At 48.2% G+C, this 16,618-nt stretch overlaps 2 protein-coding genes across 2 annotated transcripts; both read right to left on the bottom strand.

Moving 5' to 3' along the window:
* Positions 1 to 5: 5 nt before the first annotated feature.
* On the bottom strand, positions 6 to 2,225 carry LOC138215152 (voltage-gated potassium channel regulatory subunit KCNG3-like). The gene is made up of 3 exons (XM_069177154.1): positions 1,902 to 2,225; positions 889 to 1,769; positions 6 to 658 (listed from the first exon to the last, which is right to left on the bottom strand). The coding sequence occupies exons 2-3, from the start codon at positions 1,461 to 1,463 to the stop codon at positions 13 to 15; spliced, it is 1,221 nt and encodes a 406-aa protein (XP_069033255.1). The 5' UTR covers positions 1,464 to 1,769; positions 1,902 to 2,225; the 3' UTR covers positions 6 to 12.
* A 1,558-nt stretch (positions 2,226 to 3,783) lies between these two features.
* prph2b (peripherin 2b (retinal degeneration, slow)) lies at positions 3,784 to 16,568 on the bottom strand. Its single transcript, XM_069177158.1, has 3 exons — positions 15,105 to 16,568; positions 10,827 to 11,073; positions 3,784 to 5,504 (listed from the first exon to the last, which is right to left on the bottom strand). The coding sequence occupies exons 1-3, from the start codon at positions 15,683 to 15,685 to the stop codon at positions 5,304 to 5,306; spliced, it is 1,029 nt and encodes a 342-aa protein (XP_069033259.1). The 5' UTR covers positions 15,686 to 16,568; the 3' UTR covers positions 3,784 to 5,303.
* Positions 16,569 to 16,618: the final 50 nt, after the last annotated feature.

Raw genomic sequence — 16,618 nt, 5'->3', positions numbered from 1 at the left:
CCCTCGCCGCGGTCAGTCGATGAACTCGGCCGACAGGCTGCGGCCGCAGCGCGCCGAGCGCACCTTAAGCTCGTGGTAGCACTGGACGAAGCTGTGGTAGATGAAGGTGATGGGCAGCGCCAGCAGCACGATGCCGCTCACCACGCAGAGGCCTCCCAGCACGCGGCCTGCCACCGTCACCGGGTACATGTCTCCGTACCCCACCGTTGTCATGGAGATGATGACCCACCAGCAGGCGGCAGGGATGCTGGCATAGTCCTGGTTTCCAGCCTCCAGGTCCAGACCGTGCTCCAGCAATTGGGCCAGAGCGCTGAAGATTGCCATAGCAACGCAGATGAAGACCAGGAGCATCACCATCTCGCGGTAGCAGCGCCGCAGTGTCAGGCCGAGCGTCTGCAGGCCCAGGAAGTGACGCGCAAGCTTGATCAGCCAGAAGATCCGCATCATTCGCAGGATGCGCAGCGTGACACCGGCCCGCTGCAGCTGGGAGTTCTCCCCCGTCAGGATCGTCACGGTAACAGAGACATAGTATGGCGTGATGGCCAACAGGTCGATGATGTTCAGAGGACGACAGACAAACTCGCATTTATCACGAGACACCAGGAAGCGAACGAGACACTCAGCTGTGAACCAACCAATACAAACTCCCTCGATGATCCTGCAGGGGGACAGCCAATCAGGAGGGACGGGGGGGGGGGGGCACACACACCAACCAGAGGGAAAGAGAGAACCAGTCAGAGGGAGAGAAAGAGGACTAATGAGAAAGCAGTGACAAATGGACCATTGGAGTTATAGAAGAACAAGGTGGTCCAATCACAGCTGGAGATGGTGGTCAGCTGACTATCTGTCCACTGAGTGTTTGTCCTCTGGTGTCCTGCAGCGTCCTACCTGTGCTGGTCCAGGGTCTCGGCAGCCGTCCAGTCCGGTAAGGTGCTGGCACACAGCATCACCATGGAGATGACCACGAACAGAACCGACACCGAGGCGATGATCTGGGCAGCCAGCGAGGATGTGGGCTCCTCGAACGTCCTCCTCATCCTCTCCAGCCAGCGACTCTGTGGCTTCTCGGGGCCCCGCGGCTCCTCCTCGGGGAAGAAGTGGACGAAGCAGTCGGACATGCGGTCGTCGAGGCGGCGCTGGCAGCAGGGCTGCAGGTCGGAGCTCTCCAGACCCCAGTACAGCATCTCGCTGTAGAAGGACAGTTCGCACATGTGCGGCACCAAACGCAGCTTTCCGTGCTGCACGTACAGCATGATGAAGCTGAAGGCCTCCGCGTGGCGGTCGAAGAACAACTCGTTCCTGTCGCGGTCGTAGTCGTCGCAGAGCTCCAGCAGCTCGCTCTCCGACACGCAGCGGTGCAGTCGGCTGAGTCTGCTGAGAGGGAACCGCTTCATCAGGTCCACCGGGAAGGAGAACCTGCGGCCGCCCACGTTCAGGGTACAGAGACTGCTGCCCAGCTTCATGTTCTGATGGTTCCACTGATGCAGGTGTTCTGTTAACGACAGCACGGACTGCTGCCACCTGCTGGTAGAACCTCAGACCGTCTGGTAGAACCTCAGACCGTCTGGCAGAACCTCAGACCATTCTGGTAGATCCTCAGACCGTCTGGTAGAACCTCAGACCGTCTGGTAGAACCTCAGACGACGGGTTCCTCATGTGATGCTGGTGTTACACAGTCAGAAGACTTCCTGGTTGATAAAAGCCTCCAGATGTTTTTTCCAAACTTGAATTTCTCCTGCCTTCGTCTCCAGCAGACACGTCTTCCTCAGCTGGAATCAAACAGACATGAGGTTCTTTCAGAGCAGCGTTCTGCAGTGATCTGAAAGGATCTCTCTGCATCGTCATATATTTTTAGTCAGACTGAATCACATTTTAAAAACAGAACGTTTGACATGACTCACCGCCGATCAGCTGATCCTCTGAAGCTGCAGCTTGAATCCTCCGACAGAAAATATCACATCTCTGTTTCACTTCGGCTTCGTTTATCTTCAGTGTTCAGTCTGAGAGTGAAGAAGAGCAGCCGTGCAGCCTCCTCCTCTTCCTCCTTCTTCCTCCTCCTGTCTGAGAGGAGCATCAGTCGACAAGCTGGAGAGCAACAGAAACCCCCTCAGTGTTCTTCATCCTTCTCCTCCTCCTCCTCAGATCATCCACACAAATTTAACATCTAATCCACTTCAGTGTAATTTCATTTTTCACTTTACATCAAAGACAGAAACAACAAAATATCTTATTCTGTGTAACGGCTCCCTCTGCTGGAAGAAACAGAACATCAGCAGGTTTCTCTTCATGTGTCTAATTTAAAGTTAAATTAAAAAAAAAATGTAACTCCCTTTTAACAGGAAGAGACCTCTGACAGAACCAGGCTCAGAGGTGGAGAACATCCGCTTCGACCACTTGGAGGTGAGAGGAGAGCAGAGAGAGAAAAGGACAGCATAGAGATAGAAGACATGAACTATTGGTGGAGAATCAGAGCAGAGACATGCCGCTCCATGATGGGACATCTGCAAAAGAAAGAACAGAAACTATTCGAGAGAGGGAACTGAATAGTTGTTCCATCCGACTGGGCGTCAACCTCTGGTCAATTTTAACCAATCAGCTCACCCCAAAACTGACTGACAATCTGCCACTGTCATCCAGGGCTAGAGCTGATGGACCAGAACTACAATCATCCAGGACCAGAGCTGATGGACCAGAACTACAATCATCCAGGACTAGAGCTGATGGACCAGAACTACAATCATCCAGGACTAGAGCTGATGGACCAGAACTACCAGAACTACAATCATTCAGGACTAGAGCTGATGGACCAGAACTACAATCATCCAGGACTAGAGCTGATGGACCAGAACTACCAGAACTACAATCATTCAGGACTAGAGCTGATGGACCAGAACTACCAGAACTACAATCATTCAGGACTAGAGCTGATGGACCAGAACTACAATCATCCAGGACTAGAGCTGATGTCTGCTGGACTGTCGTCTCATCTGACATGCTGATTCACCTCCACACCTTCAGCACCACACTAATTCAACCTTTTTTTTCCTGGGTTCTGGTTCTGGCTTGGGTTCTGGTCTGACAGTTGTTGGTCCAGGAGGGGAGAGTCTGCCTGTCTGAGGAGCTAACTTGATGGTTCAGAATCTGGTGTTTCATAACTGTAATGACATCAGTTTTCATCATCACATTGTTTCAGACATTTCCGTTTTTTTATTCTTACAAAATAACTTAAAAAGATCCCGTTAGTTACTTAATGTAACCCCCCCACCGCACACACACACCCTCATGTAAACGTGTGTTGCGTGCTGTGTTAACAGGATCACTGTAAATCTCCTCCTCAGCTTTAACCTCTGACCTCTGAGCGGATCTTCATCTTTACAAACAGTTCAAACAAAAAACTTTATTGACTTTCTGTTTGACAAACTGTCTTCAAAGGAGACACTCTGTTTTTCACATTCATTATTTGTCCTGTTCACTTTCTACCGTGATGCGTCCTCTTACCTGTGACCAGATGGAGGTGAAACCAGAGACCGTCAGATCTTTGACGAGAGTTTCAGTTTAACTTGTTTCTGCAACGAGGAATTCAATGACAGAAACACAAAACAAACACAAACATTTGAGAAGGTGGGCTTCTTCTCAAATAGTGAACTTGTCCTTTAAATGACCTCGACACCCCTCCACCCCCCACACCTTCCTCCCTGCGTCATAGCCGCTATCCTTGACTTCATTAGAGTTAATCTGTTCCTCTGAGCTGATTAGCTTTGATTATGTGCTGTAACAACCTGCTCGCTGTAAAACAAAATGACCACTCTGAAACACTTTGGGATCATCAGTTCAAAGTGTATTAAACTCTGGGAAACACAGATGTGGTGTCTTCGTTGCACTCATTCATTCATCAACATGTTAAAGTCCTTTAAGTTCAGATATGAACGAGCTCACGTGACGACAACACAGAACATTGTCTGCTGCTGACAACAACAACAAGCTACAAAATGAATGTTTGAATGTAGGCGAGTTGGTTTCCTGTTGAAGAGTTTTAAAAAATACAGTCAGACAGTTTGGTGTCAGTCACGATCTCTTTATAGGTTTTATCGTACACAGCGGAGCGACTACAAGCTCCAACCAACCCACAACAACTGACTGAAAACATCACAACTTCCCAAAGAAAAGACACACAGACACATACAAACATGACGACAGTAAACTACACAGCTGATCTAAGTGGGTGCAGAGCAGCACTCTGTTTGGCTCCTGTTTCAGTCTGAAGCAGCGTCGCTGACAGGAAACCAGATGGCCAGTGAGAGATTTTCCCTGAGCGCAGTCCGTCAGGCTGAGCCCTCTGTCTGCAGGTGTTAGCTTCACTGTTAGCTCTCTCTGCTAGCTGCGATCTTTAATTCAGCTCAGTTTAAATTCACGACATGAGAAAGCAGGTTTGACGTTAGAAGCTCATAAAAAAATCAAGTTAAAAAGACGACGGCCGAGTGAAATTCTTCCTGTATGTACCTGTATTTACACCTATATATACACCTATATATACACACCTATATATACACCTGCATACACTCCTGTATTTACACCTATATTTACCTGTTTTTACACCTCTGTATTTACCTTTATGTACATGTATATATACCTGTCTTTATATGAGTATATACACCTGTATATACCTCTATACATACCTGTGTATACTTTTGTATATACCTGTGAGTACAGGTGTGTACACACAGGTGTGTAGACGGGTGTCCATACAGGTAAGTGCGTATGTTCCTCTATATTGTCAGGCTGCTGTCAGAGGGGGCAGCATTGAGCTCCTGTCTTTTTTAATGTTTGGCCATCTGTTTCCATGCCAACCAACCAGGTGAAAGTTAGGACAGCGATGTGAAGACCAGAGCCCAATCAATACGTGATGTCTGGACATTAACAGCGCTCCCTGCTGCTCACACTGTGGAGCTGCAACACTCGGACGTGATGTCAGCTGCTGGCTGGTGTGTCATAGCGTCGGACGGTCATGTGACAGGAAGCATTAATGCTTTATTTACAGCAGCAGGCTTTTGTTTCCTGTTTAAAAATAAACTCTGTTCAACATATTTACAGAACAACAATCACTGATTTGTTCACTTTGAACGAGTGTGTGTCTTTGTGTGTGTGTCTGTGTGCGTGCGTGTGTGTGTGTACGATGGCGTATGTACAGAACATGGAGACGACCTCTCCTCTCTGTCTCCCTGTTATCAGGGGGAGAGGTGGTGGTTGAGTGGGGGAGGGAGTGAGGGGAGGGGGACACCTCAGTCCTTGTTGGTGGGCGGGGCTCAGGTGGCGGCCTCTGCTTCCCCGCCCTCCTCCACCTGGTTGGCCTGCCCCAGAGTCTTGATCTTGGTGAGCAGCTCGTCGAACGTCTCCTTCACGCCCTTCTCCAGCAGCCAGCCCTCGCTCTCACACTCTGGGTTCTCCGGGTCCGCCATCGTATCCAGAGCTGTGATGAGGTACTTCAGCCCCGCCATGTCTACCGACTGACACACAAACACACGTATCATGTTACATCACAGCAGGGGCGGTTTCAAACAGTGAGTCGGTTAAATGTCTGTGAGAGTGAGAGCTCTTTTTCTGCGAGGATCTCGGAGTGTGTCCAACAGCTGCTGGAGTCATTTACATGTCAGGCTTTTATTTTGTTAGGAGAAATCAGACTTTTATTTTGTTAGGAGGTGTCAGGCTTTTATTTTGTTAGGAGGAGTCAGGAGGTATCAGGCATTTATTTTGTTAGGAGGTGTCATGCTTTAATTTTGTTAGGAGGTGTCAGGCTTGTATTTTGTTAGGAGGAGTCAAGCTGTTATTTTGTTAGGAGGAGTCATGCTTTTATTTTGTTAGAAGGAGTCAGGGTTTTATTTTATTAGGTGTCAGGCACGGAGTGGACATTTCTTAACTAATGTTATATGTTCTGTGATGAGAACACTGATGTTTGCAGCTGCTTGTTCTCCTTCAAATACACCCCGCCCCTCCGCCCCTCCCCACATTGTGCAGGAGCCAATCAGATGGCCCTCCGAGAGCAGGGATGGAGCCCAAGTAATGCTCAGGTGTGCTGATTGAGACCAGGATGTTGGTTTTAAATCCTTGGTCAGGTCAAAGCTGTTGTTCTGACCCAGATTGAAACTCCTTGTGATCTTCCCAGAATGCAACCTGCTGCTGCTGCTGCTGCAGTGGATTAACCCCAGAATAGTTCCTGATCCGCAGTGAGCCCGACCGACCCTCGCAGTTTAGCACACTGCCGCCTCAGCAGCCAATCACGGACGAGCCCTTAGTCACAGCAGCAGGAGTCACGGAGCCCTGCAGGACCAATCAGCCCACCAGATCCAGTCTGTAGGACCCCGTTGTAAATCTGTGTAAAAGGAACTCTGTGTCATAGGAACTCTGTGTTATAGGAACTCTGTTATAGGAACTAGGTGTTGTAGGAACTCTGTGCTGTGGGAACTCTGTGGAATAGGAACTCTGCGTAGTAGGAACTCTGTGCTGTGGGAACTCTGTTATAGGAACTCTGTTTTGTAGGAACACTGGGTATTAGGAACTCTGCGTAGTAGGACCTCTGCGTATTAAGAACTCTGTGTAGTAGGACCTCTGCGTATTAGGAACTCTGCGTAGTAGGAACTCTGCTGTGGGAACTCTGTAATAGGAACTCTGTGCTGTGGGAACTCTGTTGTAGGAACTAGGTGTCATAGGAACTCTGTTATCGGAACTGTTTGTAATAGGAACTCTGTGTAATAGGAACTCTGTGTACATTCACACGAGCTACTCAGATGACCCTGGACCTGCTGGGAGATCTCCCATCATGCACTGCTCCTCTCCCTGCACCTTTCTCTGGACCTCCATGGTTCTGGTCTGTGGTTCTGACCCTCCAACAGTTTCTCTCTCTGCTCTCCAGCCGGTCAGATGTTCTCCACCCCTGGTTCTGTTAGATGTTCTCCACTTCTGGTTCTGTTAACAGATGTTCTCCACCTCTGGTTCTAGTTCTGTTTGGTTCTGGTTCTGTTAACAGATGTTCTCCACCTCTGGTTCTGGTTCTGTAAACGAATGTTCTCCTCCTCTGGTTCTGGTTCTGTTAGAGGGTTCTTCCTGTGAAAGGGAGTTTTTCCTTCCAGCTGTTGCTCATGTTGAACTGTTGGTTCCTCTCTGTGACGTTCTAAAGGTTCTGTTGGTTCCTCCCTGTGACGTTCTAAAGGTTCTGTTGATTCTTCTCTGTGACGTTCTAAAGGTTCTGTTGGTTCTTCTCTGTTACGTTCTAAAGGTTCTGTTGGTTCTTCTCTATGACGTTCCAAAGGTTCTGTTGTTTTTCTGTCAGAACTTGACTGTGTGATTCCCGTTCTGTATGAATGAAGTGAACGGATCAGTACATCAGCAGAACCTTGTGAGCTGCTGTCCGTCGGGTTCTTCGTGATGCAGCAGCCGTCCGCTTTGATCAGCGCTAATGCTAATCACCTGATAATCAATTATGTGTTTAACCTGGAGTTTGTTGCTGCTCTGATTATCTAAATCAGAAGATTAGGAACACGACTAATCCTGCGTTCACCTCAACGAGCAGCTCGTCACAGGAACCGTCATGTTCCACCTGGTTCCACATTTATTAAGTCCTTTTAACAGGATCAATGTGCTTTCTTGTTTTTCAATAAAAGTCATCCAAAGCTGTCGGCAGCCCTGCCCACAGGGCCCTCTGGTCCAATCAGAGAGCTCCACAGTCTCCAGGTGCACAGGTACATGTAGTGAGGGTCCAAGGTTCTGTCAGGCTGTCGTCTATTTGGCTGCTGACTGAAGGTTGGGTATTAAACCCGCGGTTTCAACATACGTGAACATCTTCATTGGTCGGTTTCAACATACGTGAACATCATTGGTCGGTTTCAACATACGTGAGCAACTTCATCGGTCGGTTTCAACATACGTGAGCAACTTCATCGGTCGGTTTCAACATACGTGAACATCATCGGTCGGTTTCAACATACGTGAACATCGGTCGGTTTCAACATACGTGACCATCTTCATCGGTCGGTTTAAACATACGTGACCATCTTCATCGGTCGGTTTAAACATAAGTGACCATCTTCATCGGTCGGTTTAAACATACGTGAACATCTTCATCGGTCGGTTTAAACATACGTGAACATCTTCATCGGTCGGTTTAAACATACGTGACCATCTTCATCGGTCGGTTTAAACATACGTGAGCATCTTCATCGGTCGGTTTAAACATACGTGAGCATCTTCATCGGTCGGTTTAAACATACGTGACCATCTTCATCGGTCGGTTTAAACATACGTGAGCATCTTCATCGGTCGGTTTAAACATACGCGAACATCTTCATCGGTCGGTTTAAACATACGTGACCATCTTCATCGGTCGGTTTAAACATACGTGAGCATCTTCATCGGTCGGTTTAAACATACGTGAACATCTTCATCGGTCGGTTTAAACATACGTGACCATCTTCATCGGTCGGTTTAAACATACGCGAACATCTTCATCGGTCGGTTTAAACATATGTGACCATCTTCATCGGTCGGTTTAAACATACGTGAACATCATCGGTCGGTTAAACATGCGTGAACATCTTCAGCGGTCGGTTTAAACATACGTGACCATCTTCATCGGTCGGTTTCAACATACGTGAACATCTTCAGCGGTCGGTTTAAACATACGTGACCATCTTCATTGGTAGGTTTCAACATACGTGACCATCTTCATCGGTCGGTTTCAACATACGTGACCATCTTCAGCGGTCGGTTTAAACATATGTGACCATCTTCATTGGTAGGTTTCAACATATATGACCATCTTCATCGGTCGGTTTAAACATACGTGAACATCTTCATCGGTCGGTTTAAACATACGTGAACATCATCGGTCGGTTTAAACATACGTGACCATCTTCATCGGTCGGTTTCAACATACGTGACCATCTTCAGCGGTTGGTTTAAACATACGTGACCATCTTCATTGGTAGGTTTCAACATACGTGACCATCATCGGTCTGGTTAAACATACGTGAACATCATCGGTCGGTTTCAACATACTGGAACATCATCTGTCAGTTTCAACAAACGTGAATATCTTCATTGGTCTGGTTAAGCATACGTGATCATCTTCATCGGTCTGGTTAAACATACGTGAACATCATCGGTCGGTTTCAACATACGTGAACATCTTCATCGGTCGGTTAAACATGCGTGAACATCTTCAGCGGTCGGTTTAAACATACGTGACCATCTTCATCGGTCGGTTTCAACATACGTGAACATCTTCAGCGGTCGGTTTAAACATACGTGACCATCTTCATTGGTAGGTTTCAACATACGTGACCATCTTCATCGGTCGGTTTCAACATACGTGACCATCTTCAGCGGTCGGTTTAAACATATGTGACCATCTTCATTGGTAGGTTTCAACATATATGACCATCTTCATCGGTTGGTTTAAACATACGTGAACATCTTCATCGGTCGGTTTAAACATACGTGAACATCATCGGTCGGTTTAAACATACGTGACCATCTTCATCGGTCGGTTTCAACATACGTGACCATCTTCAGCGGTTGGTTTAAACATACGTGACCATCTTCATTGGTAGGTTTCAACATACGTGACCATCATCGGTCTGGTTAAACATACGTGAACATCATCGGTCGGTTTCAACATACTGGAACATCATCTGTCAGTTTCAACAAACGTGAATATCTTCATTGGTCTGGTTAAGCATACGTGATCATCTTCATCGGTCTGGTTAAACATACGTGAACATCATCGGTCGGTTTCAACATACGTGAACATCTTCATCGGTCGGTTAAACATGCGTGAACATCTTCAGCGGTCGGTTTAAACATACGTGACCATCTTCATCGGTCGGTTTCAACATACGTGAACATCTTCAGCGGTCGGTTTAAACATACGTGACCATCTTCATTGGTAGGTTTCAACATACGTGACCATCTTCATCAGTCGGTTTCAACATACGTGACCATCTTCAGCGGTCGGTTTAAACATATGTGACCATCTTCATTGGTAGGTTTCAACATATATGACCATCTTCATCGGTCGGTTTAAACATACGTGAACATCTTCATCGGTCGGTTTAAACATACGTGAACATCATCGGTCGGTTTAAACATACGTGACCATCTTCATCGGTCGGTTTCAACATACGTGACCATCTTCAGCGGTTGGTTTAAACATACGTGACCATCTTCATTGGTAGGTTTCAACATACGTGACCATCATCGGTCTGGTTAAACATACGTGAACATCATCGGTCGGTTTCAACATACTGGAACATCATCTGTCAGTTTCAACAAACGTGAATATCTTCATTGGTCTGGTTAAGCATACGTGATCATCTTCATCGGTCGGGTTAAACATACGTGACCATCTTCAGCGGTTGGTTTAAACATACGTGACCATCTTCATTGGTAGGTTTCAACATACGTGACCATCATCGGTCTGGTTAAACATACGTGAACATCATCGGTCGGTTTCAACATACTGGAACATCATCTGTCAGTTTCAACAAACGTGAATATCTTCATTGGTCTGGTTAAGCATACGTGATCATCTTCATCGGTCGGGTTAAACATACGTGAACATCATCGGTCGGTTTCAACATACGTGACCATCTTCATCGGTCGGGTCAAACATACGTGACCACCTCCTCCTCTCGGCACACACCCATCCTAGCTGTTTCTTCCGTTTGTTGCTAAGCTAACCAGCTGCAGAGCGTTTCACTGAATGGTGAACTGTTTCTTTAAGAGTCCCAGGGTGGCTGCTGATTGGCTGAAGAGTCATATGAGCGGGCTCTTACCTCTAGGATGATGGTGAAGATTACGAGCGCTCCGATGCTGTTCATCATGCTGCTGTAGTAGGAGAAGAGGGCCTCGCGGCAGCCCCGGACCCAGATGTTGAGCTCCTCGGTGCGGTGGTCGTAGTCGTAGTGGGCGGAGTTATTGGTCAGGTGGTGCTGGATGCAGGGCCGCGGAGAGCCAGGGTTACAGCAGCTGAATGGGACGCTGTCCATCAGGTACTTCTGCTCCACGTTACTGAGGACACGACTGCAGGACGAAGACAGTCAGAGGTCAGACACTCGGCCAGGGTCGGGCCCCAATACCCCCTGGAGGCCCCCCTTGGAGATCCCCAGAGACCCCCTCACAGTTTGAGGCTGAGCAGCAGTTTGACCTGCAGGGGCGCTGATAACTGATCATTAAAAACTAAATCAGTCTGAAGAGTCTCTATCACCTTTTGACCCTCTGAGGGGCGGGGCCTGTGAGTGATTGACAGTTTGAGTGAGGGAGCGGGGCTTATGGCTAAAATTGGATCGTGGAAGAGCGGGAAGCAACATTATCTCAAACGCATTAACACAGAAAACCGAGGTGAACACGCCAACCGCTTCAGAGGCGTTTATCACTGAACATACATGACCACCATCATACATGACCATTGAATATACATGACCACTGAACATAGATGACAACCAACATAAATGACCACTGAACATACATGTCCGCTGAACTTACATGACCACTGAACATACATGACCACTGAACGTAGATGACCATCATACATGACCACTGAACTTACATGACCACTGAACATACATGACATTAACATAAAGAGCAGATGCGTGTTCGACAAAATGTGTCTGTGTGGTTTCACCTTGTCACTTCAGGTCTGACAGATTACTGTCTTAGAAAGTTCTTCTAGCTCCTTAAATCCTCATTGATCCTCGGCTGAGCTGTTACCGACCCAATGTTTACCTGAAAACCACCAACCGACCGAATGTTGACCTGAAAACCACCGACCAAATGTTGACCTGAAAACCACCGATTGACCGAACGTTGACCTGAAAACCACTGACTGAACCTTTCCTTGACCTGAAAACCACCGACTGAACGTTTCCCTGAAAACCACCGACTATCTGAACATTGACCTGAAAACCACCAACTGAACGTTGACCTGAAAACCACTGACCGAATGTTGACCTGAAAACCACCAACTGAACTTTGACCTGAAAACCACCGACCGAACGTTTACCTGAAAAACACCAACTGACCGAACTTTGACCTGAAAACCACCGACTACCTGAACGTTTCCCTGAAAACCACCGACCGAACGTTGACCTGAAAACCACCGACTACCTGAACGTTTCCCTGAAAACCACCTACTACCTGAACGTTTCCCTGAAAACCACCTACTACCGGAGCTTTTACCTGAAAACCACAGACCGACCGATTACCTGAAAACCACCAACCGACCGAACGTTTCCCTGAAAACCACCGACTGACCGAACGTTGACCTGAAAACCACCGACTACCTGAACGTTTCCCTGAAAACCAATGACCAAACATTGACCTGAAAACTGACTACCTGAACGTTTACTTGAAAACCATCGACCGACCAAACGTTTCCCTGAAAACCACCGACCGACCGAACGTTGACCTGAAAACCACCAACTACCTGAACGTTTACCTGAAAACCACCGAACGAACGTTGACCTGAAAACCACCGACTGAACGTTGACCTGAAAACCACCGACCAAATGTTGACCTGAAAACCACCGATTGACCGAACGTTGACCTGAAAACCACCAACTACCTGAACGTTTACCTGAAAACCACCGAACGAACGTTGACCTGAAAACCACCGACTGAACGTTGACCTGAAAACCACCGACCAAACGTTGACCTGAAAACCACCAACTACCTGAGCGTTCACCTGAAAACCACCGACCGACCGATTACCTGAAAACCACCGACCGACTGAACGTTTCCCTGAAAACCACCGACTACCTGAACGTTTCCCTGAAAACCACCGACCGAACGTTGACCTGAAAACCACCTACTACCTGAGCGTTTACCTGAAAACCACCGACTGACCGATTACCTGAAAACCACCGACCGACCGAATGTTTCCCTGAAAAACACCGACCGACCGAACGTTGACCTGAAAACCACCGACTACCTGAATGTTTCCCTGAAAACCATCGACCAAACATTGACCTGAAAACCGACTACCTGAACCTTTACTTGAAAACCACCGAACGAACGTTGACCTGAAAGCCACCGACTGAACGTTGACCTGAAAACCACCGACCAAATGTTGACCTGAAAACCACCGATTGACCGAACGTTGACCTGAAAACCACCGACTGAACGTTTCCTTGACCTGAAAACCACCGACTACCTGAACGTTTCCCGGAAAACCACCTACTACCTGAGCGTTTACCTGAAAACCACCGACCGACCGATTACCTGAAAACCACCGACCGACCGAACGTTTCCCTGAAAACCACCGACTGACCGAACGTTGACCTGAATACCACCGATTACCTGAACGTTTCCCTGAAAACCACCAACTGAACGTTTCCCTAAAAACCACCGATCAAACATTTACCTGAAAACCACCGACCGAACGTTTCCCTGAAAACCACCGACTATCTAAACGTTCACTGAAAATCACCGACCGACCGAACGTTGACTTGAAAACCACCAACTACCTGAACGTTTCACTGAAAACCACCGACTGACCGAACGTTGACCTGAAAACCACCGACCGAATGTTGACCTGAAAACCACCGACTATCTAAACGTTCACTGAAAACCACCGACTGACCGAACGTTGACCTGAAAACCACCAACTGAACGTTGACCTGAAAACCACCAACCAACCGAACGTTGACTTGAAAACCACCAACTACCTGAACGTTTCCCTGAAAACCATCGACTATCTAAACGTTCCCTGAAAACCACCGACTATCTAAACGTTCCCTGAAAACCACCGACTGACCGAACGTTGACCTGAAAACCACCAACCGACCGAACGTTGACCTGAAAACCACCAACCGACCGAACGTTGACCTGAAAACCACCAACCGACCGAACGTTGACCTGAAAACCACCGACTGACCGAACGTTGACCTGAAAACCACCAACTGACCGAACGTTGACCTGAAAACCACCAACCGACCGAACGTTGACTTGAAAACCACCAACTACCTGAATGTTGACCTGAAAACCACCGACTGACCGAAAGTTGACCTGAAAACCACCGACCAAACGTTGACCTGAAAACCACCGACCAAACGTTCACTGAAAACCACCGACCGACCGAACGTTGACTTGAAAACCACCAACTACCTGAACGTTTCCCTGAAAACCACCGACTATCTAAACGTTCACTGAAAACCACCGACTGACCGAACGTTGACCTGAAAACCACCAACCGACCGAACGCTGACTTGAAAACCACCGACCAACCGACCGAACGTTGACTTGAAAACCACCAACCGACCGAACGTTGACTTGAAAACCACCGACTATCTAAACGTTCACTGAAAACCAACCGACTATCTAAACATTCACTGAAAACCACCGACTGACCGAACGTTCACTGAAAACCACCGACTGACCGAACGTTGACCTGAAAACCACCGACTACCTGAACGTTGACCTGAAAACCATCGACCGAACGTTGACCTGAAAACCACCGACTGACCGAACGTTGACCTGAAAACCACCGACCAAACATTGACCTGAAAACCACCAACCGACCGAACGTTGACTTGAAAACCTGGTTGGTGGTTCAATCCCCAGCTCCTCCTGTCCACATGCCTAAGTGTCCTTGAGCAAGACACTGAACCTTAAAATTGCTCCCGATAGTGAACCATCGGTGTGTTGTAAGTCGCTTTGGATAAAAACGTCAGCTAAATGAAATGTAATGAATGTAATGTAATGAAAACCACCAACTACCTGAACGTTTCCCTGAAAACCACCGACTATCTGAACGGTAACCGGTGGTTCAGCTGAAACCACCGGCTGTGAGCTCTGACTTGGGAATAAAAGGTGACCGATGTTTTCAGTTCAATCAATCAGACTTCAGTTTCTGTTTGTCCACATTTGTGTTCATCCAACAGAAATCAACAACTTAGAAGCCTCACTGATGTTTACAGATCAATATTTAATCAAATCAGAACAAGTGAGGTCTTCAGATGTTTGATTGGACCAACAGTCAATAATGGACCAGCGGCACCGAGCTGCTTCCTGTCTGAGCGCAGCGGGTTGGGTTGGGTCGGGGGTTCGGTACTCACTCTTTGACCTCGTCGTTGCTCATGTCCAGGTAGCGGTTGCTGATCCACTGCACCTCAAACCAGTCCCTGAAGTTGTTGTTGCCGCAGCAGCGGAACTCGATCTGCGTCAAGTCCAGCGTCCTCTTCATGAAGCAGCGGCCCGGTGTGTCCGTGTCCTTGTAGAACTTGATGCTGTTCTTCAGGCCCTCGGCCAACGTCAGGTACATGGCGAACTGCATGAGGAAGCAGAGCAGCACCAGCAGCAGCAGCAGCACGTTGAAGCCACAGCACAGCAGCAGGTACATCTTCAGCATCGGCTTCCACTTGGAGAACTTCATCGGGTCCAGAGAATCGTGGCACACTTTCCCTCCGAAGCCGTTGACCCCGCAGGCCAGCAGCCCCACCAGGATCAGCAGGTTGGGCACCAGGTGGCTCTCGTCGTTGTCCATCATCTCGCTCCGCTTCCGCAGCTCGATCTTGAAGAAGATGCCGAGGCTGAAGATGGAGATGCCCATGACCACCGACAGCCAGTAGAGCATCCACAGACCCTGAGCCAGCTTCACCCGCTTCTGCAGGTTGAACTTCAGCTGCATGATCGGCATGGTGAAACGGTGAGGAGAGGAGAGGAGAGGAAGGAGCTAGTAGGAGCAGGAAAGAGCTAGTAGGAGCAGGAAGGAGCTAGAAGGAGCAGGAAGGAGCAGGAAGGAGCTAATAGGAGCAGGAAGGATCAGGAGCCGGACGTCAGGTATCACCAACCGCTTCCTCTTGAGTCCAACAACCTAAAACCAGTTTCACAGTTTTGATCCGGTCCAGAAAGAAGCAGAACTGAACGCAGGCTTCACATCCATAGTGGCGATCTGCAGGTCCATAGCGTGGTGGGCAGAGGGGGGCAGCGGGTCTCCTGGAGCCGGCGGGCCGCTCCGGTTCTGTTCGTGTCGAGGTGTGAATGTGCGCGAGCTGTAAGACGTCATCCAACCCTTCCAGCAACTTTGATCTCGTTACAGCGGATCAGCGCCACTCTAATCCGCCAATTACTGCTAATTGGTTTGATGTTAAGCAGCAGCTTCCTCCTGCAGCTGTCACAGTTCACCTGCTGCCAGAACCTCAGAACTTCACACAGAACCTCAAACAGAACCACAGAACCTCACACAGAACCTCAGAACGGAACCTCCAAACCTCAGAGAGGAACACAACAATTCAACAGTTCAACATGAGCAACAGCTGGAAGGAAAAACTCCAACAGAACCAGAACCAGAGGTGGAGAACATCTGCCTTGGCTGGCTGGAGAGAGAGGAGAGCAGAGAGAGAATAAACTGTTGGAGGGTTAGAGACCAGAACCCTGGAGGTCCAGAGACCAGAGACCAGAACCCTGTAGGTCCAGAGGTATCCAGATCAGTATTGATCCCAATAACCCTAGAACCTTGAACTGTGACAGGAAGTCAGAACTACGAGGTCGGGCTGTAGTGTCAGAAAAAGGAGACGAATCATCAGCAGATCGTTGCTCAATGATCAATAAGTCATGATGACATTTGCTG

Source organism: Embiotoca jacksoni, unplaced genomic scaffold, assembly GCF_022577435.1.
Source record: "Embiotoca jacksoni isolate LCO1_2020_lvr unplaced genomic scaffold, fEmbJac1.0.p SCAF_70, whole genome shotgun sequence".
NCBI lineage: Eukaryota > Metazoa > Chordata > Actinopteri > Embiotocidae > Embiotoca > Embiotoca jacksoni.
The sequence above is the reverse complement of the archived record's forward strand: the minus strand, read 5'-3'. Positions and strand labels throughout refer to the sequence as shown.